The 25,128-nt window shown below is 38.8% G+C and overlaps 7 protein-coding genes across 14 annotated transcripts; 4 read left to right on the top strand and 3 right to left on the bottom strand.

Annotated features, from left to right (window-relative positions):
* Nucleotides 1-50: 50 nt before the first annotated feature.
* Nucleotides 51-1,267, top strand: Pfdn2 (prefoldin 2). The gene is made up of 3 exons (XM_071785336.1): nucleotides 51-346; nucleotides 539-662; nucleotides 749-1,267. Exons 1-3 carry the CDS (start codon nucleotides 198-200, stop codon nucleotides 929-931), a joined length of 456 nt encoding a protein of 151 aa, XP_071641437.1. The 5' UTR covers nucleotides 51-197; the 3' UTR covers nucleotides 932-1,267.
* Nucleotides 1,268-1,407: 140 nt separating this feature from the next.
* Nucleotides 1,408-6,136, top strand: Cul5 (cullin 5). 2 transcript variants are annotated; one of them, XM_071785315.1, is made up of 12 exons: nucleotides 1,408-1,985; nucleotides 2,359-2,565; nucleotides 2,674-2,850; nucleotides 2,917-3,058; nucleotides 3,135-3,443; nucleotides 3,554-4,029; nucleotides 4,121-4,384; nucleotides 4,522-4,677; nucleotides 4,778-5,058; nucleotides 5,356-5,479; nucleotides 5,587-5,822; nucleotides 5,934-6,136. In XM_071785315.1, the coding sequence occupies exons 1-11, from the start codon at nucleotides 1,968-1,970 to the stop codon at nucleotides 5,779-5,781; spliced, it is 2,349 nt and encodes a 782-aa protein (XP_071641416.1). In that variant the 5' UTR covers nucleotides 1,408-1,967; the 3' UTR covers nucleotides 5,782-5,822; nucleotides 5,934-6,136. The 2 variants fall into 2 exon arrangements, with proteins under 2 accessions (XP_071641416.1, XP_071641415.1); XM_071785314.1 differs by having other exon boundaries at nucleotides 5,587-6,136.
* Nucleotides 6,137-7,138: 1,002 nt separating this feature from the next.
* Nucleotides 7,139-10,406, bottom strand: Sra (RRM_RCAN_like domain containing protein Sra). 4 transcript variants are annotated; one of them, XM_071785327.1, is made up of 5 exons: nucleotides 10,068-10,406; nucleotides 9,293-9,561; nucleotides 9,021-9,210; nucleotides 8,750-8,902; nucleotides 7,139-8,671 (listed from the first exon to the last, which is right to left on the bottom strand). In XM_071785327.1, the coding sequence occupies exons 2-5, from the start codon at nucleotides 9,542-9,544 to the stop codon at nucleotides 8,547-8,549; spliced, it is 720 nt and encodes a 239-aa protein (XP_071641428.1). In that variant the 5' UTR covers nucleotides 9,545-9,561; nucleotides 10,068-10,406; the 3' UTR covers nucleotides 7,139-8,546. The 4 variants fall into 4 exon arrangements, with proteins under 4 accessions (XP_071641428.1, XP_071641427.1, XP_071641425.1 ...); XM_071785326.1 differs by having other exon boundaries at nucleotides 10,016-10,406; XM_071785324.1 differs by having other exon boundaries at nucleotides 9,293-9,558; nucleotides 10,068-10,405.
* Nucleotides 10,407-10,804: 398 nt separating this feature from the next.
* On the bottom strand, nucleotides 10,805-14,254 carry LOC139817327 (BRO1 domain-containing protein BROX). The gene is made up of 8 exons (XM_071785319.1): nucleotides 14,215-14,254; nucleotides 13,762-14,077; nucleotides 13,258-13,488; nucleotides 13,076-13,171; nucleotides 12,815-12,993; nucleotides 12,564-12,739; nucleotides 12,239-12,471; nucleotides 10,805-12,137 (listed from the first exon to the last, which is right to left on the bottom strand). Exons 2-8 carry the CDS (start codon nucleotides 13,863-13,865, stop codon nucleotides 11,891-11,893), a joined length of 1,266 nt encoding a protein of 421 aa, XP_071641420.1. The 5' UTR covers nucleotides 13,866-14,077; nucleotides 14,215-14,254; the 3' UTR covers nucleotides 10,805-11,890.
* A 300-nt stretch (nucleotides 14,255-14,554) lies between these two features.
* Nucleotides 14,555-17,556, top strand: LOC139817333 (lactoylglutathione lyase-like). Of its 3 annotated transcripts, none has more exons than XM_071785332.1 (4): nucleotides 14,555-14,690; nucleotides 16,424-16,719; nucleotides 16,819-16,886; nucleotides 17,024-17,556. In XM_071785332.1, the coding sequence occupies exons 2-4, from the start codon at nucleotides 16,424-16,426 to the stop codon at nucleotides 17,209-17,211; spliced, it is 552 nt and encodes a 183-aa protein (XP_071641433.1). In that variant the 5' UTR covers nucleotides 14,555-14,690; the 3' UTR covers nucleotides 17,212-17,556. The 3 variants fall into 3 exon arrangements, with proteins under 3 accessions (XP_071641433.1, XP_071641431.1, XP_071641430.1); XM_071785330.1 differs by lacking the exon at nucleotides 14,555-14,690 and adding an exon at nucleotides 14,753-14,913; XM_071785329.1 differs by lacking the exon at nucleotides 14,555-14,690 and adding an exon at nucleotides 14,948-15,203.
* A 369-nt stretch (nucleotides 17,557-17,925) lies between these two features.
* On the top strand, nucleotides 17,926-20,758 carry LOC139817326 (tubulin-specific chaperone E-like). 2 transcript variants are annotated; one of them, XM_071785317.1, is made up of 8 exons: nucleotides 17,926-18,201; nucleotides 18,366-18,549; nucleotides 18,627-19,016; nucleotides 19,168-19,446; nucleotides 19,576-19,705; nucleotides 19,797-20,085; nucleotides 20,186-20,403; nucleotides 20,572-20,758. In XM_071785317.1, exons 2-8 carry the CDS (start codon nucleotides 18,368-18,370, stop codon nucleotides 20,662-20,664), a joined length of 1,581 nt encoding a protein of 526 aa, XP_071641418.1. In that variant the 5' UTR covers nucleotides 17,926-18,201; nucleotides 18,366-18,367; the 3' UTR covers nucleotides 20,665-20,758. The 2 variants fall into 2 exon arrangements, with proteins under 2 accessions (XP_071641418.1, XP_071641419.1); XM_071785318.1 differs by lacking the exon at nucleotides 20,572-20,758 and having other exon boundaries at nucleotides 20,166-20,364.
* Nucleotides 20,759-20,848: 90 nt separating this feature from the next.
* Xpd (general transcription and DNA repair factor IIH helicase subunit XPD) lies at nucleotides 20,849-25,026 on the bottom strand. The gene is made up of 13 exons (XM_071785316.1): nucleotides 24,367-25,026; nucleotides 24,188-24,287; nucleotides 23,851-24,105; nucleotides 23,540-23,773; nucleotides 23,325-23,448; nucleotides 23,155-23,251; nucleotides 22,861-22,994; nucleotides 22,250-22,779; nucleotides 21,996-22,171; nucleotides 21,638-21,917; nucleotides 21,447-21,557; nucleotides 21,251-21,349; nucleotides 20,849-21,159 (listed from the first exon to the last, which is right to left on the bottom strand). Exons 1-13 carry the CDS (start codon nucleotides 24,369-24,371, stop codon nucleotides 21,025-21,027), a joined length of 2,280 nt encoding a protein of 759 aa, XP_071641417.1. The 5' UTR covers nucleotides 24,372-25,026; the 3' UTR covers nucleotides 20,849-21,024.
* Nucleotides 25,027-25,128: the final 102 nt, after the last annotated feature.

Consider the following 25,128-nt stretch of genomic DNA (forward strand, 5'->3'; position numbering starts at 1 on the left):
ACTAGCGGGACTACGCGAGCGCTCGAGAGCGGAAGCGGAGCTTCTCTGCGTTTCGTCGTTCTGCCGCACGGCTCTCCCGACGTTGTTGTTCTCCGTTGGCTCTCCGCTGAACGCTGAACTCCGCGCTGCGCACAGCTCTCCGTCGTCCGAGCTCGACCCCGTCGTATACTGGAATTACCGCGATCGAAATTCCTAATATGGCCAGCGAAAAAAAACCGGCGAAGGCGCCGTCAAAAAGAGAGAAAAGCGCCGAGGAGATACTGACCGAATTCCAGTCGTTACGAAACGAACAGAGGATCCTGGCGAACAAACTGTCCGAGATGGAGATGGAGTTGAACGAGCACAAGTATGAGTCCACCCTAACCTGTACGCTTGCCTCTTTCGCTCTCGACAATCGAGAACGCGTCCCGCGACCGCGACGGGATGCTCGTGCTTTTTTTTTAGCCTCGCGAAATACGATCGAGAGACGAGAGTCGCCAATGCGAATATAGAACGCGACCTCGTCGAACCGTCCCCACTAATACGACTGACGTTTTAGAATTGTTATCGACACGTTAAAGAACGTGGATCCCAAGAGGAAGTGCTACAGAATGATCGGCGGGCTTCTGTGCGAGCGCACGGTGGAAAACGTGATGCCCGCTCTGGTGACGAACAAGGAACAGGTGCGACTTGCCTATCATTTATCTTCTCGGAGCGGACCGTCAGGATATCTGGGTACACTGCGATAACATTCAAATGTATGTTTCAGTTGATGAAAGTGATGGACACTTTAAACGACCAGGTGACGAAGAAGGGAATTGAGATAAACGAGTACAAAGAAAAGCACAACATCAGAATCAGGGGACAGGACGATTTGCAGCAACAGGAAGAGGACAACAACAACAAGGAAGACAAGAGGAAGGCGATTGTTGTGAATCCCATTGAGATTTAAGCATAATAAATATAAGCGTTCTTTTTTTTTTATTTCGTATTAAGGCATATCGAGTATCGAGACGTGCCTGGAGTCCAGGAAAAGTAACTCAACTTTCGAAGTCGAGCGCACTCTTAAATTAGCCTCCGTGTTTATTTATTGTGCCGTCTTGATGTACATGCCCGCGACGTTAACGTCATATTGCTAGGTATATTCCATAAGTGTATTTCGACCAAAAAAAGAAAAAGGAGTATTCTGAGGTCTTGCAAAAATTAGGCTCGTGTAGATTGGCAACGAGGTCTTTCGATTACTTGTATCTCTGCATCAAGAGTGAAATAATAATGTAATATTGATACATTTGTCCGCTGTAAGACATTTATTTTCACATTTTCATGGTCATACACGCTTGTATATATTTTTAACCCGCATGGAATGGAAATCTCATGTATATAAGCGCGCAGATATGAATCTTAAAAAATACAATGGCAGTTTAAAAAAAAACGAGAAAAAAAAGGTGGTGACGCATTAAAAAAATGTTAACGCGAGCTTCAGTCTTCGAGCACGACGATAAAGACTCGAGGTACGGTTACAACTTGGGGAAGCCTCGTTTAACCGCCATATTAATATCCGCCTAATCCTTCCAATCGCGCGAGGCGTCGCATAGGGATTTGCGACGGCACGTGGTCCGCGCGCGCGAGAGAGGGACTTTTCTCGCGCGATCGCGCGGCGTACTACGTACGCAGGAATTCCGGCAGGGGCGGCAGGAGACACACGAATTTATTTTTCCTCTGGGGAGAGGACGACAACGTTCCGGGAGTCGTCGAGAGGGGCGTGCGATCGCGGGATCCTGACACGAGTGACACGATGCGGCCCACACCGCGCCGTGTACCGCGCTAATAATCGGAATCTCGTCACCGGTTCCCGACGACGAGGACCCCCGTCGACCGGCGGGCTCGCGCGAGACTGCCCGTGTGTTTGTGTGTGTACTGCGTGTGCCCATTGGCGTGTGATCCTGCGAATCCTGGTGGACGTGCACGTCAAGAGTCCGTGGACTGTGATGGCGGCGTTGTTGAAGGTTAGTGGACGTCGAGGTCGAATAAACAAATTTCTACGAGCGAGAAACTCGTTTTCCTCCTCGGGGCTTCGTCCGACCGAGGGTCGCCCGTTATCTCGCCGCAGGCCGCCGCGATAACGGGCGCGTCTCGACCATGCAAAACGGCAACTCTGATATCGCTATTCGAAAGATTTTTTTTTTTTTTTTTTTTTTTATTGCATCGACGATTCAGCCCACGTTGCGACGGTCCGACAATTGGTCGAGTTCACGTCGAATATCAGGATCAAACGTCGTTTTCATGGCCTCGTGTTTTCCGCTCCTTTTCTCCACGTCTTAAAATACCCCTTTATCACTTATCTCTTGTTTGTCACTGACACGCAGTATTGATATTTAGGATAGGACACAATTCACATTCGAGGACAAATGGCCGTACATGCGCCCAATCATACTGAAACTGCTCAAGCAAGAGCCAGTGACGCAAGGGGAATGGCAGGATCTGTTTTATTCCGTTCATGTATGCCTGTGGGACGACAAGGGGCCTCCCAAGTTACACGATGCTCTGAAGGAGGATATAATGGCTTTTATAAAACAAGCTCAACAGGTGAGAGAGCGAGAGAGTATTGCTATCGAGCCACACTCGAGACTACGTCTTTGATGTACCTTTTTTACGTGTTCCACTGAAATAATTGAATATTATGACTTTTTACAGAGAGTTTTAGCGCATCAAGAAGAACAGGCATTGTTGAAAGCATACATCACCGAGTGGAGGAAGTTTTTTACTCAGTGTAACTATTTACCAACACCGTTTAGACAACTAGAAACATACCTCGCCGGAAAAGGGACTTCTACACAGAAGAAGAATCAGCCTGATGATGTTGTTAGAAAGGTAAAAGTCTTACGATACGTGATGTAATGTCTTGTAATATTGCGTGATCTTCTTTCTGTTATACAGCTAATGTTGGACAGTTGGAACCAAAGTATATTCAATGAAATAAAACAAAAACTTCAGGATGCAGCCATGAGATTAGTGCGAGCCGAGAGAAACGGCGAGGCGTTCGATTCTCAACTAGTTATCGGCGTTAGAGAATCTTATGGTAATAAAAAACATCCACATGTTTTTATGTGTAGCAAAATATTTTTTGTTAATAATACAGTGTTATAATGTTTCAGTGAATTTGTGTTCAAATTCGTCGGATAAGCTCCAGATATATAGAGAGAATTTCGAGACGGCGTATGTAAACGCCACCGATGAGTTTTACAAGATGAAAGCGGAAGATTATCTGAGTCTGCACGGTGTAGAAAATTATATGCGTTACGCCGATTCGAAGTTGAGAGAGGAGGAGGCGCGCGCTCAGAAGTACTTGGAACCGACGAGTATGCAACGATTAACGGATTGTTGCGTGAAAGTGTTGGTCGCGACCCATACGTTAGCGATACTCGCGGAATGTCCGCAAATGATTCAAAATAATCAAACTGACAGTAAGTAATCACTTCCCTCGTAATTTCACAATATATGTAACTTTAATGAGTCTCGGTTTACGATGTCACCTCTGTAATTGGCGCTTATTAATGAAAGCGAATAATTGTAGAACTTCGCCTCATGCTGAAGTTAATGGATAGAGTGCCCGACGGCGTCAATCCTATGTTGAAAAATTTGGAAGACCATATCTCGAACGCAGGTCTAGCGGATATGATGGCAGCTGTAGACGTTATCACTCAAGATTCCGAGAAATACGTGGAAAGACTGTTAGATCTTTTCCATAGATTTTCCACGCTTGTTAAAGATGCGTTCGATGATGATCCGCGGTTTCTTACAGCACGAGATAAAGCTTATAAGCTCGTTGTGAATGACGCCACGGTATTTAAATTAGAATTGCCTACTCGGCAGGGCTCTGGAATCGGTGGCGCGTCCGTTTTAAATAATAGACCTATTACTAATAATAACGGACTAGCCGAATCGAAGTGTCCGGAACTCTTAGCGAATTTCTGTGATATGCTTCTTAGAAAAACGCCGCTCAGTAAGAAATTAACTACTGATGAAATCGAAAGTAAATTGAAGGATGTGGTCAGTATACGCAATAAGATAATTATATCCATATGAATTAGAAACCAAATCTTTTCTGATAAAATTTATTCTGTATCACATTTTATTTTAGCTGTTGGTGCTAAAATACGTTCAAAATAAGGATGTGTTTATGCGTTATCATAAGGCGCATTTAACTAGACGGTTAATATTAGATACGACAACGGATTCAGAAAAAGAAGAAAATATGGTAGACATGCTTCGTGAAGTCGGCATGCCCGCGGACTTTGTTAATAAATTAGCCCGTATGTTCCAAGATATTAAAGTATCTCAGGACCTGAATCAACAATTTAAAGAACAATGTCGAGCTACTATTGCAGATAGTATAAATATCAAGGTAGCTATACATGTCGTTTTTTCGCAAACGTATATGTTTTTCTTTAAGATCGATATTGAAAAGAAATAGGAAAGATATGTAAAAAGTGTACGTGTATAGAGATATTTTAAAATATTAATCTGCTATGTTTCTTGAAGATTCTCAACGCAGGTGCATGGGCCAGGGGTAGCGAACGCGTAACCGTGAGTTTGCCGCTTCAGTTGGAAGATTATATTCCGGAGGTCGAAGAATTTTATAAAAAAAAGCATAGTGGCAGGAAGTTGCAATGGCATCATCATATGTCGAATGGCACGGTACTTAATACGTTAACAAAATTCTATCCGTGCTCGTACAATACTTTAAAACATGTTGATCCTAACTTTTAATGCATATTTCATGGCGTGGACGTTTCAGATAACATTTGCGAATAAAGTGGGACGCTTCGATATAGATGTAACGACCTTCCAAATGGCGGTGTTGTTCGCTTGGAATCAACGACCCAACGAAAAGATCTCTTACGAGAATCTCCGGTTGGCGACCGAGCTTCCGGATCCCGAGTTGAGACGAACTCTGTGGTCTTTGTGTGCCTTCCCGAAGTTAAAACGGCAACTTCTTTTGGTGGAACCGCATGCCACTACCCCGAAAGATTTTGCGAACGATACAAGATTTTGGGTTAATCAAGAATTCGCTATAGTGTTAGTATTTATTTTTTGTACAAGATGTGCGTCACACAATTGGTGCGTTCAGCCGATACTCCGCTAGCCTAGCAATCGTGAGCAGTCGCTCGTTTCCTCTCCTTTTAATCCATTGGGTCAAAGGAGAGGAAACGAGCGAAAACGAGCGACTGCTCACGATTGCTAGGCTAGCGGAGTATCGGCTGAACGCACCCATTACGTGTTGTATATTCGTTTGGTTTGATAATTATCTCGTTTCTGAGTTTAGTATTCATTAAATTATTATTGTAATTACTAATTGCGATATTTCTACATTAGAAAAAATGGCAAGATGCAAAAGCGGGGGAAAATTAATTTGATAGGACGTCTTCAATTATCAACGGAACGTAGCAGAGAAGAGGATAACCAATCTATTGTACAACTCAGAATATTACGGGTTCAGGTATAGTAAACATTTACGTGAAGTAATGTGACATAACACATAGAAAAATATCGATCGACATTTTAATTGGTGGCTATGAATAATTCTCATCTTTTGTGTGACTATAGGAAGCTATCATCAAGATCTTAAAGATGCGCAAGAAGATCACTAATGCGCAGCTACAGACCGAACTAGTGGATATATTGAAAAATATGTTCTTGCCGAGTAAAAAGATGATAAAGGAACAGATTGAATGGCTCATTGAACACAAATATATTCGGAGACACGACGATGACATTAATACGTTTGTGTATATGGCATAACACGGGATTATATATACATGCGAGATTGTTCGAGCTCTGTGGTTAATATTATATTTTTATAAACAAAAAAAAAGGATTTAGTTTTCTCATGTGTGAGGATACGTTCGAGTCCATCGCATTGGTGCGATTATGTTTCACCTGTTTTCTTACAGTTCAGTGGAAAGAAAGAAAGGACGATGTACTGCTGCATTCAGTCTTGAGATCAGTGAGATAAGAAGTCGATAGGACAAGTTGCAATCATCTCCACTTGACAATTGCTGACTATTATACGTGATTAAAGTGAAATGTATAACAAAACTGGAGAAAGTGTCGCAATAATAATAAGAAAGATGTACAATATTGTACTACGATGAAACTAGCATTTATCGTTTATTTTGGCATTGATCTATATTAATCTAATTAGAGAAGAGAAAGTGGATGAAATTAAAAGGGGAGTTATATATGTATATACATCGATGGCATTATCACTACTTTAATCGTTTATACTTCGCTAAAAAAAAAAATTCTTGAAATGTTTTTATATATTTTCTTTCCTCGAGAATCCGTACTTTAACTAAATTTATCAAAAGCCTCCGTGTTGTACATTATCGACACACAGCAACAATTTGGCACTAAAAACATCGATCCTTGCACAATCTGAACGACAGTGCACGTATATATGTACATTGCATTAAATTCAATCGTAAACAATAAAAATTCGCATATACTTGAATATAATATTTTACATACGGATTTGCTCGTCACTAATTAGATGTGAACTACTGCAAAACATTCGTTCGGACATTCTCTACATGGTATAGCACGTTCTTGATTTAGCCCTAGAATTTATAATCAATAATTATAATTTATAATCAAATTTCGCGGACGGCGTTCGAAGGATGTTCATAATTTTCATTTTCAAACACATTAAAAGCCCGACGAATAACGTCGTCTAATGGCCTACAATACTTTAATGCATATAAGCATATATACCTCGCAACACCAAACTTGATTTTAACAGTGATAGAAATGTGTGTGTATTTGTACGATGATTTTTCTACATCTGGAACAGTCACGATGATTCGAATCGTCGGAACAAGTCGGAAAAAATAGTTATTTAAGCAAATAATAACGACGGTTATATGTATAAAGCTTTTATATAACTTCAATAAGTGAAAGACGAGTGTAATGGTATAAAATCTCAATGAATTAAACGACAGAGTATTTCATAACTGTGTACAATACGTCCTTATCGAATCGATTTTTATTTTACCTACTATTATTATTATTATGCAGATAAACGCAATAAATTTCACGCGGCAACAAGTAGCGCTTACATCAGGCTACATATAATACGTATATAATATATATATCAGAATTTTAACGTAAAATAATTTATATTTATATTTTTTCTCTTTGATACAAATTATTTGTACATTATTTTCTCTAGTGTAATAATTATTCGCATTATTTGTATTTAAGATGTTCGGAATTTGTTCGATAAAGAAAGAAACTAAATGACGAAACGGATTTACACCATTTCATCGCCGGGACAATGTAAACGGTAACCACACTATACAAAAGTAAGTGCTGCTATAAAGTATTTATAAATATTCAACAATTATTTGTAGGTATCAGATCTCTTGCAGGAAATATATACGTTTCGCGTACAGAACAATATATACATATACACAATCACCACACTGCCTCGGCATAAATCAGTAACGCTGATATGACCACGTACATCTCGATATCTCCTCTAGCTTATTTCTTTACTAACTTGATTCTCTTCAAGACCAGAATAATAACAATGAGTTTTCATAAACTTCATTAACAAGAGACCATAGAGATATTAGCTTTAGGATAGCATTTAACGTTTATAGCTAATAATATGAGCTAGCTTTCTACGGAAAACACAGAACGAAGAGCCACACGATATTTTTCGAATAATACATTCGTATACACATACATATCACATACATATTAATGCCATATATTTCCGTAGATTTCTTCTCGCATGCACGCAAAACACAAAACCAGAGATTTAATAGATATAATTTTGAAAGCGTTCTTAAAACGGAAAGAGAAATATATGAAAATAAATAACGAAAGAAAACTGACAAACTTGAACTTTTTGATTTCATCGATTATTCTAAGTATATAGTATCATTTGTGGATTTACAACAAGATTGTTATGTATTACGTGCTGTTTAAGAATACAAGTAACACATTGACAATGAGAGGTAGAATTGCAAAATCTCTTAATACATTTCCAACGATTTTTGTCGTCGACGCATCAATCGTTAGCTTAATCAGATCGGACGTAATTCCTCACGATATGCAATTATTAACACTGAGTGAAACGTAGAAACAATATAGGCCAAACATGAACCATGTAGATTTTAAGAAATGGAGCGCAACCATACCCTTCACGAATTCTCAATGGATAAACACAAATAAATGTTATATCTTGATCGGTATATAACAACGGATATTTATATATAGATTGTTAGTATTTATAGATCACTGCTATCCGCGGGAAGCTTGCTAAATACCAGACATCGCGTCGTTATCTGTACCGTATATCGAGCTGTAATTTTTTTCACAATATATTACTTTCGTCAATTGGATATTAGCCGCGCAATCAGTTTTGAATTGCAACTCCAATTTAACACTAATTTAAAGTCACTCGCTAGAGTGCCCTTTTGCCAATTCGTATCTGGCTTTTTAACAGGGCATAAAAACGTATCGTGTGAGAAATCCGAGACGCGGATAAAGAGAGGGAATTACTGTTCGGGACATCGCGTGTGTTGTATGCGAGTCGTACTTTTCGTCGGATTCGCGTTCTCGCAAACGTGCACAACTATGCCCGGCTGCCCCGACCCTCCTGGATGTATCTCGTGTGCCCCGCCTGCAACATTAATAACGGTTTATGTAAAATACGAAATCGGTGTAAGTTTAAAATAATATCATTCGGGTCAATAGTAACCTGCGGATAAATTGGCTATAGCGGCTAACAGATCGTAATTAACGAGCGGCTCTCCTTCCTCACGTGGATGCCAACCGACCGGCGGAGAAGCAGGAGGAGATATGAGGAACTGTTTGGTAAGCGCGGGCGGTTGAAGATGCTGATCCTCCATGTCTACAAGTTAATTGACTTGCGAATTAGAAACTGTCCTTTTTCGTGAATTTCCTACGCTTTATTAATTTCGTCAATGTGACGACACACTTAATTCTAGAATCCCACGATAATTACGAACCTATAGGCGTCACTGGTTGCGCAAAGTAACAATTAATATCGGTTTCTCCAAAATGCGATTGATGCAGCTGTATCCTCGCGTTTGCCGCAGCACCGGGAGAATCGTAGTTTACCCTCATTCTTCTGAAAGATCTAAAGTATTGAAACGTAGCGTCCTCTCCAAACTGTTTGAAAAGATTCTCTATGGCCGACTGTAAAGACGCAGCATTGCACAATGTATTAATGTAACAGAGGTTCCATTACTTTGGTATCTCATTACTAAATGTTTATTACCTTCAGATCGTCGCACCTAAAAACTCGAGGGTCTACGTTTGTAACGATTACAGAAGTCGGTAGATCCTCGTCGTTAACCAACTCGTCGATCGATCTAATATTTGAGTCGTCTGTTTCTCTCTTGAATTTGAGTTCTAGCTGTCCGTAGTTTGGATGCAGGTTTGGTAGGCCATCCACTTCGTTAATTATTATGTTTTCAGTGTCTACCAGGTCCTCCTCTAGCGCATCTCTACTGCCGTGTTTCTCCTCCATTTTTATTTCTTGCTCTGCTTAGGAAATAGGGTGGCAATTGCCAAGTGTTAAGAAAAAATTTCAGACGCTTAAAGGTTAAGAGCATTTAAGGACTTGGAATTGTCCAGCATTAACAATCCAACGTACACGAGATTGAACAAAACAGAAAAATTATAATCAATATTTATTCATTTTTATGTAAATACTGAAATTGTTTACGTACAGGAATATCAATAGAATGGAAACTTTACGAAACGGAAGATATATCTCTAATAAAATTTAACAAATAACTTTACATGTAATTTATGGTTCTTCATCGAGTTTACACGTTTTGATATTTACATATTATTAATAATTAATAAAAGAGCGGCGCGAGCATAGATCCGCTTTATCGACCACGCAAGTATTGCCGTCATCGCGGGCAAAGTATATGTGCGATCCGATCACCGATGTTGTCGTTGAAGGTTGTATGTACAGCGGGACGTTCGTTACCTTGCCGAGATTCGTCGGGTAATCGACGACGGTGTCAGGCGCCTTCTCTTACCTCTCGACTCGGCGACGAGGAAGAGACCGCGCACCGACCTTGATGTTCTCGAGACGGGTGCTTCGTCACGGGTGTATTTACGTTTTCACGCGTACGCAAAGTCTACTCCATCTCGGCGGATCTAGTCACCGCGTCGACCCGCCGACATCGGCATCCTCGCGTCCGGGTTTCACTGCCACCGACGTGTCTCCTCACCGCGTAGACGACGTTCGCTATTTCATCACCGCGTAGACGTAGCCGCGCGTCATCGTTAATTTCAGGACAGCAGGAGCAGCGGACGATTCGCGCGTCCCGTCCGTATCGCAATCCGATCGAATGCCATATTGCCAATATTGCCATGGTCGGGCCGGGGTCAGGTTAGGTGCGTGCGGGCACACGAATGGAGCAATGGAGCTGTTGTGGAGACCAATTGGACAATATCGCCCAACCTGGCTTCATCGGTGCCGGCCGATTGGCCGTCGGACGGAGAGTCTCTAGAAACTCCTGGAGCAACTCCACAAATTCTCCATCCGGCAGCCAATTAAAACTTCCAATTGACTCCTCGAGGTCCACAGCATTGCTGACATTTTAAATTCGAATCAAGCAGCATAAATGTTTTCTGTTTTATTTATCGATGTTAGTATTTATATAATTTATTTTAATGTACATGCAGGTTGTACATTTAGATACTTAAATTTTATGTGTAATTATTGTTATATAAAAAATATGTTTGAATGTAAAATATGATCCTTACAGACTGTGATTTAATACTCTTTATTAATCTATGTTATATAGATAAGATATTGCTACATTGATTTCATTGATAATATATTGCACACAAAAATTATTTTCTTAAATTATTTAACAGCTAACAAAATTTCTTATCGCGTGTATACATAAATAATTTCCGAAAGCCAATATCAAGTGCGGCGACCTGTAAGTTTTTAATTTCAATAGTTAACGCACTGGTCATGTATACATATATATATAAAAATGCTTTACATATCACAAATAATAATTATTAACAGAGATAATTGCTATCATTTACCAATAACTAATGCTTGGCATTAGTTTAACATTTGTTTTTGAGACACTTTGTTTATATATATATATATATATATATAATATCTTTATAATCTGAATTGAACATTCTGGATTTAAACCTATAGCTTATAAAAAATATGTAGAAAAAGATTGCATACGTCTCTTTGTTATAATATATGCATACTGGTAATGTGCATTATATGCACATTGCTTGCGAGAATTTTCTCTCTCGCATTACCGATTAAAAAATTTAGTTTCACTCTAAAGCATTGACTAGGTCGAACAAAGCGATTAAAGTAATGTCTGCGACATCAACAATTCTTTGCCTTGAGCAAGGAATCACTTGTATCTACAATAATAGCCATAGTATTGATTACGTACGATAAAAGCAAATTACGAATCGCATCACATATGTTATTTCGCAAACGTAAAAGTCGCCCGCTAAAAGGATTCGGACATGTGTAGAACGATGCAGATGTACACTGATACGTTAGAATCGGTTAGATTAATCTCTCTTTTGCAGTCATTTATCTGTCCGTTGCGTGACGCGGTATTTAATACTCATTGTCAGTGAAATGCGTTTTCGTAATAATAGATAATTACTCTGTATTTCTCTTTTTTAATCTAATAGTTAATACTTTACGTTCCACACAACGGGATTTGTACTTGTGTGCGCGTGACACACGTATGTCTAACTCCGAACGCCGTCCACACATGTCTATCGCAATTAAAATTAATATCACCGTGACGAAAAAAGAAAGCATTTACAAACGGCCTAATATCGTTGCACGTAGAGAGCCTTATTGTAGCGTACAACCGCTTGCGTTTTTTGGCTCCTTGCTGCTTTGATGAATCGCCTCTTCTTTAACCGGCGGCAAATTGTGCTCCTTTCCCGCTTTCGCCGCCGCTACCCCAGCTAGTACGCTGTATGTGCCCAAATTCCAGATATGATTTGGTGACGGCATTTGGAAGTCGATCGGACTGACCAAGCCGTAAGTAGCCTTGGTATCTAAGACTGGAATTTCTCCCGGTACTGTATGATGGTATCTAATAATTTAAACCCGGATTAATGCACCGTTTTAAATGTCATACATTTTAAAATTGATGCGCCATGTTAAAATAATAATAAATTCAAACGAGATAATTACATCAAACCGTTTTCTCGATTACACTTATCGAGAGTAAGCTTCACTATAGGCGCCAAGCGTTTAAACACGGCGTGTTGATCCGGTTTAACGCGAGGCGCAGGCCCGTTCGTTTTCCCATATTCTTGACAGAGCGCTTTCGCCTTCTTTAAACACAAATCGCTTTCCTGCATCGCTCGTATCGCTTCGCCGCATTTATCCATTGCCAACAAATTTTCACCGCAATAATTATAAGCCTGGAGAAATTGGAGCGTGAGTAAGCTAACAAAATTCTCGCTCGCATTTGTAACTAATTGTAACATCGATCTTTACAAACTCGTGAACTTACGTAAGATTGATAAAATGCTGCTTTAAGCTCCAGATATTTTATCCATTGAGCAGATATTTCTGGTTTGAATGGACGAAGAGTATTGGCGGCGTCCAGAAACAACTTACTAGTCTCATTGGCTAAAGCTGATATCAAGCTAGAATTGTGTTTCAGTTCTACCGCTCTAGCCACTGTCACTGTAAAAAAAAATGACGAAGAGGTATGTAAGCACAATTAAACTCGTTGAAATCACATTCTCGCGTGAGTACAACCTTCTTGCGCTTCCGCTGTGCATTGATTAACATATGCATTTAGTACACGAGGGTCCAAGTCACTTCCCAAAGGCGGTGGATTAGCCAACTGTGGCAAAAATTCGGTCTGCACAAAAGTAAATATTCCGGCAGCCCGTCTTAGCATACTGTGCACTTCCTTAGCTTCGTCCATTGTTATGCTATAATTATGATACGTATATTATAATTAGTTAATGCATATTGAGGATTATTTTAAAACGTTTTTGTTCAATTCATACTTACTCATCTTTTGCAGCAATCATCGCCGCATGCTTCATAAACCAAAGGCCTACATTGACGCTCATGTTAGCTGCTTCGTAAACAGAGTCAGCGCTAGAGCTTTAACAAAAAATTTTTAATGAAATCTTTCAGAAACCGTCTCAGAATTACTTCTTATATAAAAGATTCTTTTTATAATTAATTACAATGTGCCACAGCCAAGCAACGTGTGCGTCCATTTGAACACGAGAACATTTCTGAGCTTGCTGGGATTAGGTCTGCCGACATGCTGCGCTTCTTCCTCGGACGGGTTGATTTCCCATAGAAATCCATACAACAAACTTAGGTAACTGAGAAACGCAGGCTCTATCGAATCGCTGGTATTGTTTGGATTTCTGAGCAGGTCGAGAAGCCTGGCTCTTGACAGCTTTATGTCACTGAAAACACAAATGTCTCTTGACGATATTGGAACTTGTATTTTTTCGAAGAGAAAAGCAGAATCTTAGGTGTAAGAAAGAAATGCGAAACTGGCAATCCAATAGCCAGCATAATTAATGTATTACAATGCAAATGTCAGTGGGTTCTAATAATTATATATATTCGCATTGCAGTTATCAGATATCTCACAGCTTCCGATAACTAATTAAAAAAATCATCAAGTGGTGACCGTGAAATGCGCAGTATGTGATTTATATCAGAAATCTGTTAACCTGCAAAGCTTCCTGGTGGCGTCCGTAGGATTAGAGATTTTCAACTCGAAATTCTGATTTGCGTACGTCGCTTTCAGCACGTTGCGGTGAAACCAGTGCGCCATTGCGTCGCCCGAATCTCGCGGGAGCTACCTATACGTCTGACGATCGACTGTCTCGATCCGGGGTCTTGGATTTGTCACTTCTGACAGATAAGGGTAAAACGGAGCAGCGGCGTCACAATCGCCGTGTTCGGTGTTTCAGCGGAAGAGCTACTACTCCACTTTTCACGGGACGCGTCGCGTCGCGTGCTTACGCGTAGTAATTGATAATTAGCCTGTAAACGAACGAAAGAGAAAGTAATCAATAATTTAAGCGGCTGGAATTGCATATTTGCGTATAGTCATTAATAATATATATTTTGTAATTTACAAAAATATAATCAAATCTGTATTTTAATAATGCAAAACATACCGGTTATCTGTCCTGTAAATACATATGCCTCTCTGCCTTTCCCCGCACGCTAAACTAAAATTGAAAATTGAATTTGAATTCCAAGTATTACAATTTCGAGAATTTTAAGAGTTTAAAGATTTTAAGACAGAAATAACGAAAATTGATAAAGTATCAGGGGAACATAATCGGCAAGGAGGTCGCACTAGTTTTAATCACATTTTCTCTAATTACGAAAAATTAGGAAAAATTAAATACACCCAAAAACGATTATTGACATTGCAAGATTTATCTCGATTTATCGACCAGTCGATAATCTACTGACAATCGATAGTTTACTGACGCTAGGTAAATGCGCTTTCGTTTTAATCGCACATAACCTTAATTAATTTTTTAATTGCAACGTGCGAAGCTGTCACTTTGAAGCCGTGCTTCGCGATAGAAGACAGAACCGTTTCCTCGATTGTGATCACAGTTACGACGCGTCAATATCCTAGGTACGATGCGCATGCTTAGTGTTACATACGCCCAAAATTGGTGTAACCTCATGCGGAAGACATTTTATGACGCCGAGCGTATGCGCATCATGCGCATGCTATATATAGATAGTTGCCGACATTAAGCGTCCGTGTACGAAGCTCTCATCTCGCGTTTGCTCGCGTGAAATTTTTTTCTCGTTCGTACGGCGTTACATTTACTCTGGCGTCTTTCGAGGAAGAGGTAAGGGTACTGGAATTAAATTTGTTGTCTGCGTGGCGAAGGACCGTCGACGAACCGTGACGACGCGATAATCGCAGCCCGTGTAATCTCGTGCGATCGTGTGCTCTCCGCGAGAAACTACTTCGCACTTCGCACAGCAGGTCTCCGAGGAACGATCGAGAATGCAGGTTCTACGCTGTGATCCCGGATGCTGCGCGTCTAGGATGGATCGCCGAGTTGGACACGCGATCGATACGTATCGCTGACAATTGCCTACGATTCTTACAGCCTATTCGAATTGCCATATGGCGGTGAGCGAATATATTGATGCCGGGAATAGGCGCGTCCTTGAATGGCGGTGATGGTTTTATCTGTAAACTCTTCGGCCCGGAAATAATCGCAGTCGATAAATCCTTAAAACGTCGAGTGACAAAAGCAGCCGAGTGTCTGTATCGCCTACGCGATACAGATATATATGTGAAACAATGCGCTGTTAACAATAGAACCTACGTGATGTGACAGTGTAATTTTCTCTCTTACAAATAAACACACACGAACAAAAAGGTATAATGTATCTAACTCTGTATAGTTATAGTTTAGATTATATAAAGTCGTTATAATGCCGAAAATTATACTGTCATACTTTTTACACGTACAAAAATACACGGAACATGTCCCAAACAAAAAGAGATAAACCATCACAAGTGTCAAATTAAATGGTTTAAACTTTGAACTTTATTGTGGGCATAGTGATCATAAAAGTGTTAAAAAGTGGAGAAGAGTACGCACAATTTTTCTGCTGTGATTCGATATTTTAATTTAACAAGAATTGTGGCGCTGTTTGGAAACAAATACAATGTATGATGTAGCAGAATTGTTTCGCGAATTATAATGAGTTTTATCAGCTTGAAATTTTGCGGATTACTTCTGCCTTATCGTTTCTGGCCTTGCGGTAAGGCCGACTTCCGATTCCTGTATTGATTAGAAATAATCATTACAGCGGGTTACATGTGCAACACCCCCTGTATATATGGATAAAAATCACAGTGGTTTTTACCCCTCCATATACTAATTAACTAATATACTTATAATTATATATCTTTTGGCTAAGTAATATAAGAAACTAAAATAATAACATAGGTACCCATATAGCACAGATTGTTGCAGAAACCTTCCAGAAAGGTTTCAAATGATTTGGAACCTTTCTGGAAGCTTTCTGCAACAATCTGTGCTGTATGGGATACTCAAGAAATTATACAAATTAAATTAAAGAGATACCTTCTCTTGTAATGAAAGTGATTTAAATTCTAATTAATTTAATCGTTTATTACTTTGTGTCCAGTAATACCTACAATATTTTATTAGCACGGATAAAATTATTTCTGTTGTTTGTATGTAAAAAGAAATTAGATTAGAAAGGGTATAATAAGTTGTATGGTAAAAAATTTTACTATAAGCAATTTGTCGTTTAAATTAATCAGAGTTTAGCCAAAATTATTCTAGGAGAATAATGATATGTCTTAAATTGCAGATGGGTGAGCCGTTGGGTTTGAGCAACAGCGAAGTTCGTAAGCTTTGCAAAACACCAGATCCCTCAACAAATGGGTTTATAATGCAGCAGACGATGTACCGTATAAAGGACCCAAGAAAATCCTTGCCCTTTTATACCGAAGTCCTCGGAATGACCTTGCTGCAAAAGCTCGACTTTCCAGAAATGCAATTCTCCCTGTATTTTCTTGGATACGAGGACCAGAAGGAAATCCCACTCGATCGTAGAGAAAGTATTGAATGGACATTCCGTAAAAAAGCGACCATAGAGTTAACGCAGTAAGTTTTAAAATATATGAATAGGTTTTTTGAGACACCCTGCGAGAAAATACGTGAGAGTTCATGTATTTTTACACAGAAAATAAACGCATATTTTAGCAATTGGGGAACAGAAACAGATCCCGATGTAAAATATTACAATGGAAATGCAGATCCCAAAGGATTTGGTAAGAAATTCGTCAAATGCATTAATTATTCGTAAAATTATTATCTAAATTATAAATAAAACTAAGATATAAATAGAGACGGAACATTTTTTATAATTCTACAAGTAATTATTTATCTTCTCTTTCCTGAAATACAGGTCACATTGGAATAGCAGTACCTGACGTCGACAAAGCCTGCCAAAGGTTCGAGATGTACGGTGTGGAATTCGTGAAGAAACCAAATGACGGCAAAATGAAGGGCATAGCTTTTATTAAAGACCCCGATGGTTACTGGATCGAAATCCTGCATGGTGCTAACATTGCCAATTACATGTTAGGTGCTTAATATATATCTTGCGCTGGAGCAATAAGTCCTTAAATTCAGTGTAATTCAATGTATTGGATGTAATGTTCTACTATGTAACAAACAATCAGAGATTATCAAACTTGGTATATATATATATATATTATATGAACTTAGATTATATAGATGTGAGAAACCAGAACCACTATATAAGTTAAACGCGAGTGAAAATGATACGTATTTATGCGCACTATATATCTTCTAGCACACGATTGTACATTTTTTTTATATTATTACATTACGTTATATGTGTAGAGTATCAAGAGTATGTAATGTTTACAGAATTCTCGACTAATAAAATCAAAATATTTATTTTCCGTTTCCAAACAGTCGATATTTTTTTTACTGCACGACATATATCTTTATAATAAGTTATTTGATTAGGATATTTATTTTCCGTTTCCAAACAGTCGATATTTTTTTACTGCACGACATATGTCTTTATAATAAATTATTTGATTAGGATATTTAGCTAATCTGTTGATATTCATCCAAAGAGACAGAAGTTTTTGCGTTATAAAAAGAAGCAAGAGTATTTCTTTTGAAAATGGAATTTTTAATTCAAGTTACACGCGCGTGGCAAAGTCATGTATATTTCATACGTTCTTACGTGTGTATATATATTCAGATACATGTATGTGTGTACACGTGTATGAACGTACCTAATACGTGACACATCACACAGGCGCAGGCGGGTGCAAGTGTGCGGTCGTGTGGGTGCCCAACAGGAAATACAGGAATGCCTTCTACAGCGAAGCTCTCGCGGAACACAAAATAGAGAGGCAGCGAGTCACCGTATGTGATTTCGTTTCCTAACGTTTTCGTTTACTTTCCGCGATACTCCCGGACGTTTCTCGCGCACGGCGATATCGCGATCCCCCCCCCGCCTCTCCCATATTTTCTCAATGTGCATTTCTGATTTGGAGGTTACGCTGTCAGCCGCAATCTGAAGCGATCTGTATCCCCCGATAGGTACGTTTGCTTACATAAAATTCTTGTGTATTAAATTCCATAAACGTCTTCGCGTGTTGCGATTAGTTTATCAAGCCTGTATGTTATACTCGTCTGGATTTAAGGACTATATTCCCTCGTGTCTCTTCGCCACAGGATGATTTGTCACACTCTGATCTTTTCAGGTATGGTAGAGGATAGAAAGTATGAGATCCCAAGCCGTATCGAGTGCGACGGTTATCGAGGTACGTTGAAATACGTCGGACCCGTTGGGAACACCAAGGGAGAGTGGCTGGGCATAGACTGGGACGATTCGACTCGTGGCAAACACAATGGCACGTACGAAGGCGTAAAGTATTTTCAAGCCAGGTAAAAACACGTGAGACGGTTGTTTTGCAATAAGCATGGCAGCAGTGATATGTAACTCTGCGTATAACTTTCAACAGACATTCCACATCAGGCTCTTTTATACGACCGGGCAAAGCCAAGTTTGGGATATCTTGCCCGCAAGCCATCAAAATGCGCTATGGGCTAATCGACGATGAATTAGCAGGCGTAGACAGGGACGAGGTGTCGAGCTTAAGGAAAGAAATCAATGCACCGTTTTTGGAATTTGTCGGCTTCTCCAAAGTGAATAAGAAACAGAGCAAGTTTGACGAGCTAAAGATAGTGTGGCTGAGGGAGCAATGTGTATCCAATGCGGGAGAGCCATGGGAATTGGAAGAACTGTGTCCTAATTTGGAGGAATTGGATTTATCTAGAAATTTAATAAATTCGTGGAAAATCGTAGCAGATATATGTTCCCAGCTTCGTTTTCTGATGCGTCTTAATGTCAGGTGAGAACAAAACTTCTTCATTTTGACAGCATTCACAGTATTTTTTAAACTCCCAGAATATTAGACAATATTAAACAACGTTAGAAATATACTTATCGATTATACACATGAGCTGCAACTATAGGAGAATTCGTCTTTTTTGTTTACACAGTGAGAACCATTTGCCTATAGAAGATGTGGCAGCGTTAAAAGATTCGTTTCCAACTGTTAAGCATTTAACTATAGCTAGAATGAATTACAACTGGTCTGATATTCGGCAATGTATATCCATGTTTCCGTCGATCGAAGAACTTTCAGTCTCTTTTAATATTGTCACAACCATAGAAGACATAACGGCAAATACTAATTTAATGAGAATAATTACATTAATACTCGAAGGAAATCTAATATCAAGTTGGGATGAGATACTTAAACTAGGTTCCCTTCCGTGGTAAGTTGCATTACGAAATATCCAATCATCTTCCTCTTTTTTTCTCTTTATTACCTATTTCCTTTATTTGCTAAAAAAAAACATAAAATTTATATTTCATATAATACTTAAAAAAATCTCTTTTTGCAGCTTAGAATATCTTAATTTGAATTTGAATAAAATAGATAGAATTAGATTTCCATCTTCAACATCAACAGATAAGACTGCTTTGTTTCCAATGCTACGTCATCTACATATTTCGGAAAACCACATATCAGAGGTAATAAGTTAGGTTTTTTCGTAGATAGTATTGATGCAGTTAAAATTTTATATCAAAATTTCTAACTAAACCATTTGACATAAAATTTTAGTGGCAATCGATTAGCGAATTGGATAAACTATCAAATCTAGAAGACTTGAAATTCAGAGAAAATCCCATTTTGAAGAACGAAACTGTAGAGACTGCTCGACAATTGATAATCGCAAAGATAGCGAAATTAAAGATCTTAAATGGTACAGAGATACCTCATAATGAAAGGAGAGGCGCAGAGCATGATTACTTGAAGTTGTTTTTACCAGTGTGGCTAGAAACCGAAAGTAATTCAGAAAAGCGAACGTCATTTATAAATGAACATCCGCGATATCCTATTTTAGTCAGTAGTATGTATGAACTTTAAATTTCTTACAGTAAAAAAATACTTCAAATGCAAAATAAAACATAGTTTCTTGAAAAATAAAAGAAAATATTTTACACTTTCAGAATATGGAATTGCGGATATTCCTTCGGCTAAACCGAAAGTAGAAATGGTTTCCAATGTGATAACGGTGGAATTTGTATGTCCGGACGATCCATGTCAGTCTAGAGGGATTAAAAGGAAGTTACTTAAAGATATGGAAGTTCAAAAAATGATTGGGCTTGTTCAAAGGCTTTTTAAAACCGGTGGAAAGATTCCGGCTCTTTCGTTTATTCAACGGAATGTAAGTTTAATGTTAGACTATATAAAAAATGTAATACGAGATGATTCAGAGCAACTTTTTACAATCAATTTAATCAGGAATATGTAGTTTAACGACAAAAGGTTCTTCTGAATCACCCCGTATATACTTATTAATCGATGTATAAATGCTATTATTTTAACATTTCAGCTATCGAACGATGAAATCTCGTTGGACAAACCGCTACAAGAACTTAGTTATTATTCAATACAGGACGGTGATCAAGTTCTTGTGAGGTGGTGATATCGAATAAATTATATCTATAGATATGACTGTATTTTCTACGCTGTTAAAGTCCGCTCTATGATACTTTGTTATTAAAATTTTTTTAATTGCATCGCATGTTCTTAATGAACCTTGCTGAGATTGTGAGAACCGTGCTAACCTGATAACGTAAGCTTAAGTCAATGAGATAAATACTTGCCACTATTGGAAAAAAGTATATCTTATATTTTACATTCCTTATACGATACAGATGCGATCAAAAGTACAAATTATGAAGGCCTTTGTACAAGCAGCATATGAAATATATTTTCTGTAAATGGCACAGATTACTCTGCCTAAGTAAAACGGACTGCTCGGCCTAGTGCCAATGTCGCGCTATCAATTTTGCTGAGCTTTTTGTTCGATCTTGGCAGCCTCTTCTTTCTCAAGTTGTTCTCTCGTCAATAATGACAATCCAAGCTGGTCCTCGCGCGTAAATGGCTGTGCCATTTGTCGTAACCATCTTTTACTGATCTGAAAAATTGTAAATAAATATTATTATTGGACAAATCGCAGAATCGTAATCACTAATCGCACCTGCTACAAAAAGAAAAATTAACGTTACCTGTATAGCTTCTTCGGTTGACAAGTTGCATAAGTTATCAGTCAAATGTTCCTGTATCCATTTTGGTAGTTTGCTTCGTTTATCTATTCTTGAAAATCTCTGCGGTAGCGTGGACATGAAAAAAAGTTTATCAGTACAAAATTCAGAAATATTATTGTGAGGCACATACGACAGGTTGTTTTGCAAAGAGATTTACCTTATCTGCAAACACCATGATACCATAATCCGTTTTCCCTCTGATCGCACGTCCTACGCACTGTGCGGCATGTCTCATGGCGTCGAAAGTTAAGAAATCATTCTCCCGGATCTGAAAAGACATAAGCATATGTATCTTGTTCGAGTATACAGAAGCGTTCAATGACGGTTTTAATGTTACACTGGACTTACCTGAAACTGATCTCTGAGATACTCTAAACGCGCCTTCAAGATACGTGACTGTGTATACACGTAAGGTATGCCGAACATCAGCACGGCTCTGCCCAAATGATGATCAAAGTCGACACCTTCGGACACCTTTCCGCGAGCTACCGAGAGTAGAACGGCTCCTCTACCGTTCTCGCAAGCTTTTATATAATTGATCAGAGCTAGACTGGTTTCCGCCGAATCCTGCGTTTCGATGAATAATAATTTATGTCTCTGAAGTTGATCCACGACTCCTTGATCGTACCTGTGACATTAAATGCATATTTATAAATTATTATAAAATTTCAATGTAATATATTTCATGAAATATGTATGTACGTACCAAGCGGCTACTACGGACTCCATATATAAATATGATGTAAAAAAGCAGACTAAGCCGTCAGGCACTGTCGCAGAGAATTCGACCAACAATTGACCGTAGTTTCTTATAACAGCAACGTCCTCTCGTGTCTCGTATTTCGACGAAATGGTAACTTGATCGTTACCTTTGGCAACGATCTGATATTGGAAAGGCATAAATAGATGAAGTATTGATAAAACACATCTAGACTATTTATCTTTTCTTTTTTAACTTACCATAGGTAAAAGACACGGCCTAGCCAATGTCATTGTAAACGATGACATTATGACTGGATGAAAGTTTAAAATTTTGGGATACATATCCAACGGGGATAATGTTCCAGAAGTGATTATCACGGTTTGAAATCTATCGAATATGGGCTTGATAGCGATAGAAGAATCTAGACAACTAAAATGTAAAATCGGATTCAATACTGTCGGGGTTTTGTCATCGAATGGTTCCACTATAATCGTGAAGCCGTGCGTGTATGTGGAGACCAATGTCGCAAGATGCGTCACAAGGATTATCGGAGAAAAATCCGTTAAATCTGTTATCTCCATAGTGCGTAAGAGAGACGCTAATCTTTGTGCACAAAATCGCAATGGTTTCCGCTCGATAGCAACTTTCGCTTGGATATCTCTTAAAAACGCCGCAGGTGACTCTTGCACGACGTGTTGAACGCGTAAGCGAGTTTTCAAGTATTCGACGAATCGTTTTAGGAAGCTGACGAAATGCTCGGCGTTTCTTATGTTACCCGGTACAACTTCTGCAAAGAGAAATTTTAATGAAGGAAAATCGTTCAGTCGTCGTATACGTGAAAAATTTTTTTTAAGGCAACTTTTTTAACCTTCAAGTATTTCATTCGGTAAAATAGGGTTGGCTAAGATGACGTCAGTTTCTCTCTGGAATTGAGCATCCTTCAGTCCCTCAACCAATCTGTCGTACTCTTCCCTCAATTTATTTACATCGACTTCTCTCATCCTAAATCAAAATACAATTGATAAGAATCTTTTTACAAGAAATTCTAATACATCATATATAAGATGCTTTAAGATAGGACTTTTTTCCAGAAAGCTAACGTTTGACTCAGGTTGTATGAAGTCGTTGAAGAACATATGACATAAAATTTTTACATACTTACTCAGCCACAGTTTTTTCTAAAAGTTGTATGTTAGTCGAACTTCTCTCCATTGTCTTCCTATTTATCTTAACGCTCATGGAATCGATGCAGACATTATCTGAAATTTACAAACTTTCATTTTCTTGCACTGCAAGGTATTTCAGCGCCGAACATAACGTTAATTCTCATACCAATGTTATGAGCTTCGTCAAAAATAACTACTGAGCTCTTGCTTAACTCCTTGGATACAGTCTCGGCGATCTTTGGATCCAATAAATAATGATAACTGTACACTACAATCTGTGCATGTAAGATCTGGAAGTGTTAAACATTGATTGTCAACTTTATCTGCTTATTATTTAAATTATTCATAAGCCCAAGTAAAAGGATTTACAAAGTTTCTTACTGTAAATCTTGCGAGGAAGTACGGGCACCAGCTTCTATCTTTCCCGTATTCTTTCAAATCGTCGATGGAATAAATACCGGGAGGGATAATTTGTTCCTTGCCTTCCATATCGAACCCTTCATAAAAATTACAAATTGGAGTAGATTCGTCGTAATTATGTCTCTCTCGTACGTATGACGCGGTGAGAGAGTGACAACGGCCATCCACAATTTTACCTTCTCGCTCTCGACTGACCTACATACAAAAATGCAATTAACTACAATTGCAGCAAATTTGTTTTACGAGTATACAAACGGTGTAGTTTAAATTACCTCGGGATGAATGCACATATTCTTACGCGAACTAAGAACTAGACCGACAATTTTTGGCTTGCTTTCCGTTTCTTTCTCATAATAGTCTATAAGCTTCTTCAGCTCCTCTATAACTTTTTCTATCTCTGGCACTGTCCGGGAACAATAAATCAATTTTGTTACATCCAACGGATGCTCCAGCATATATGCCACAATAAGTGACAACAAAGTTATCGTTTTGCCAGTGCCTGAAGGCATCTCCAGCAGGCAGTGTCCCTGAAGCACATAATTTAGCTATTTAGTTTCTCAATATTCAAGACACCAATGTCAATAAAATGCAAGAGGAAATAGACGATACCTTGGCATCCAGGCCACGCTTGAGCTCGAGCATGTACGCATACTGCTCGGGATAAATATAATCATACGGGAAATACACAATCAATCCGTCAACGCTTATCCTGTGGCAGAAAAATAAATTCATAAATAAATACCTGAGCAAAAGCAAAACATGTTACTTGACAGAATGCTCGTACTTACTTCATATTGTCGTTTGCGCTGTCACATGCGCATGTATAACATTTACATATATTTATAGATCGTGTAACACTTCAATGTCCAATATTTATTAAGAAATATATTTAGAAAAAGGCTCTAGTGTGCCTCAAACTAGGTTACGTATGTCCATCGTGCTGTTTTTAAGCCGGCAATCGAAATAAACGCAAGAAGAGAAGAATACGCCTTCACACAAATAGAAGCTTATCGGAAAAAACGTTATATGTCCCTTTAATTTTCATATATTCTTTCGTGTGAACACGCGACACATCGAACATTACCGCGTAATTATAGAATAATGAAATGCGAGGAAAGCTGTTTTCTCTCTTCATTCATCCTATTCATCCCATTCATCTCGCTTCCCCTATCAATGCACTCATTTGTCGTAAAACACATCTAACCTCTCGATTGGCTGCAAAGTAAGAATTTCTGGAAGCTCAAGATTTGTCTTTTACAACCATTTACAACCGAATTTTTACGCTTCTCTCTTCTCTCTCAATATAATTTTTAATTTTATTTCTATCTTTGTTATTCCTATTCCTCCTATTATTATAATAATTCTCTGTGGGCGCGTTCAGCAGACCAAGCCGCTGAGTAACAGTAGCAGTCGAACGTGATTGGCTCTTACTTTTAAAACCAACCAATCAACGCAGAGTGTTGATAAGACGAACTCAACAGTTGTGTCTGCTGAACACGGCCATTTTCTGTTGGGCCGGTTCTTCTTGCCGGAGTCGGATGTGATGTATA

This window comes from Temnothorax longispinosus, chromosome 8, assembly GCF_030848805.1.
Source record: "Temnothorax longispinosus isolate EJ_2023e chromosome 8, Tlon_JGU_v1, whole genome shotgun sequence".
In the NCBI taxonomy this organism is placed as follows: domain Eukaryota; kingdom Metazoa; phylum Arthropoda; class Insecta; order Hymenoptera; family Formicidae; genus Temnothorax; species Temnothorax longispinosus.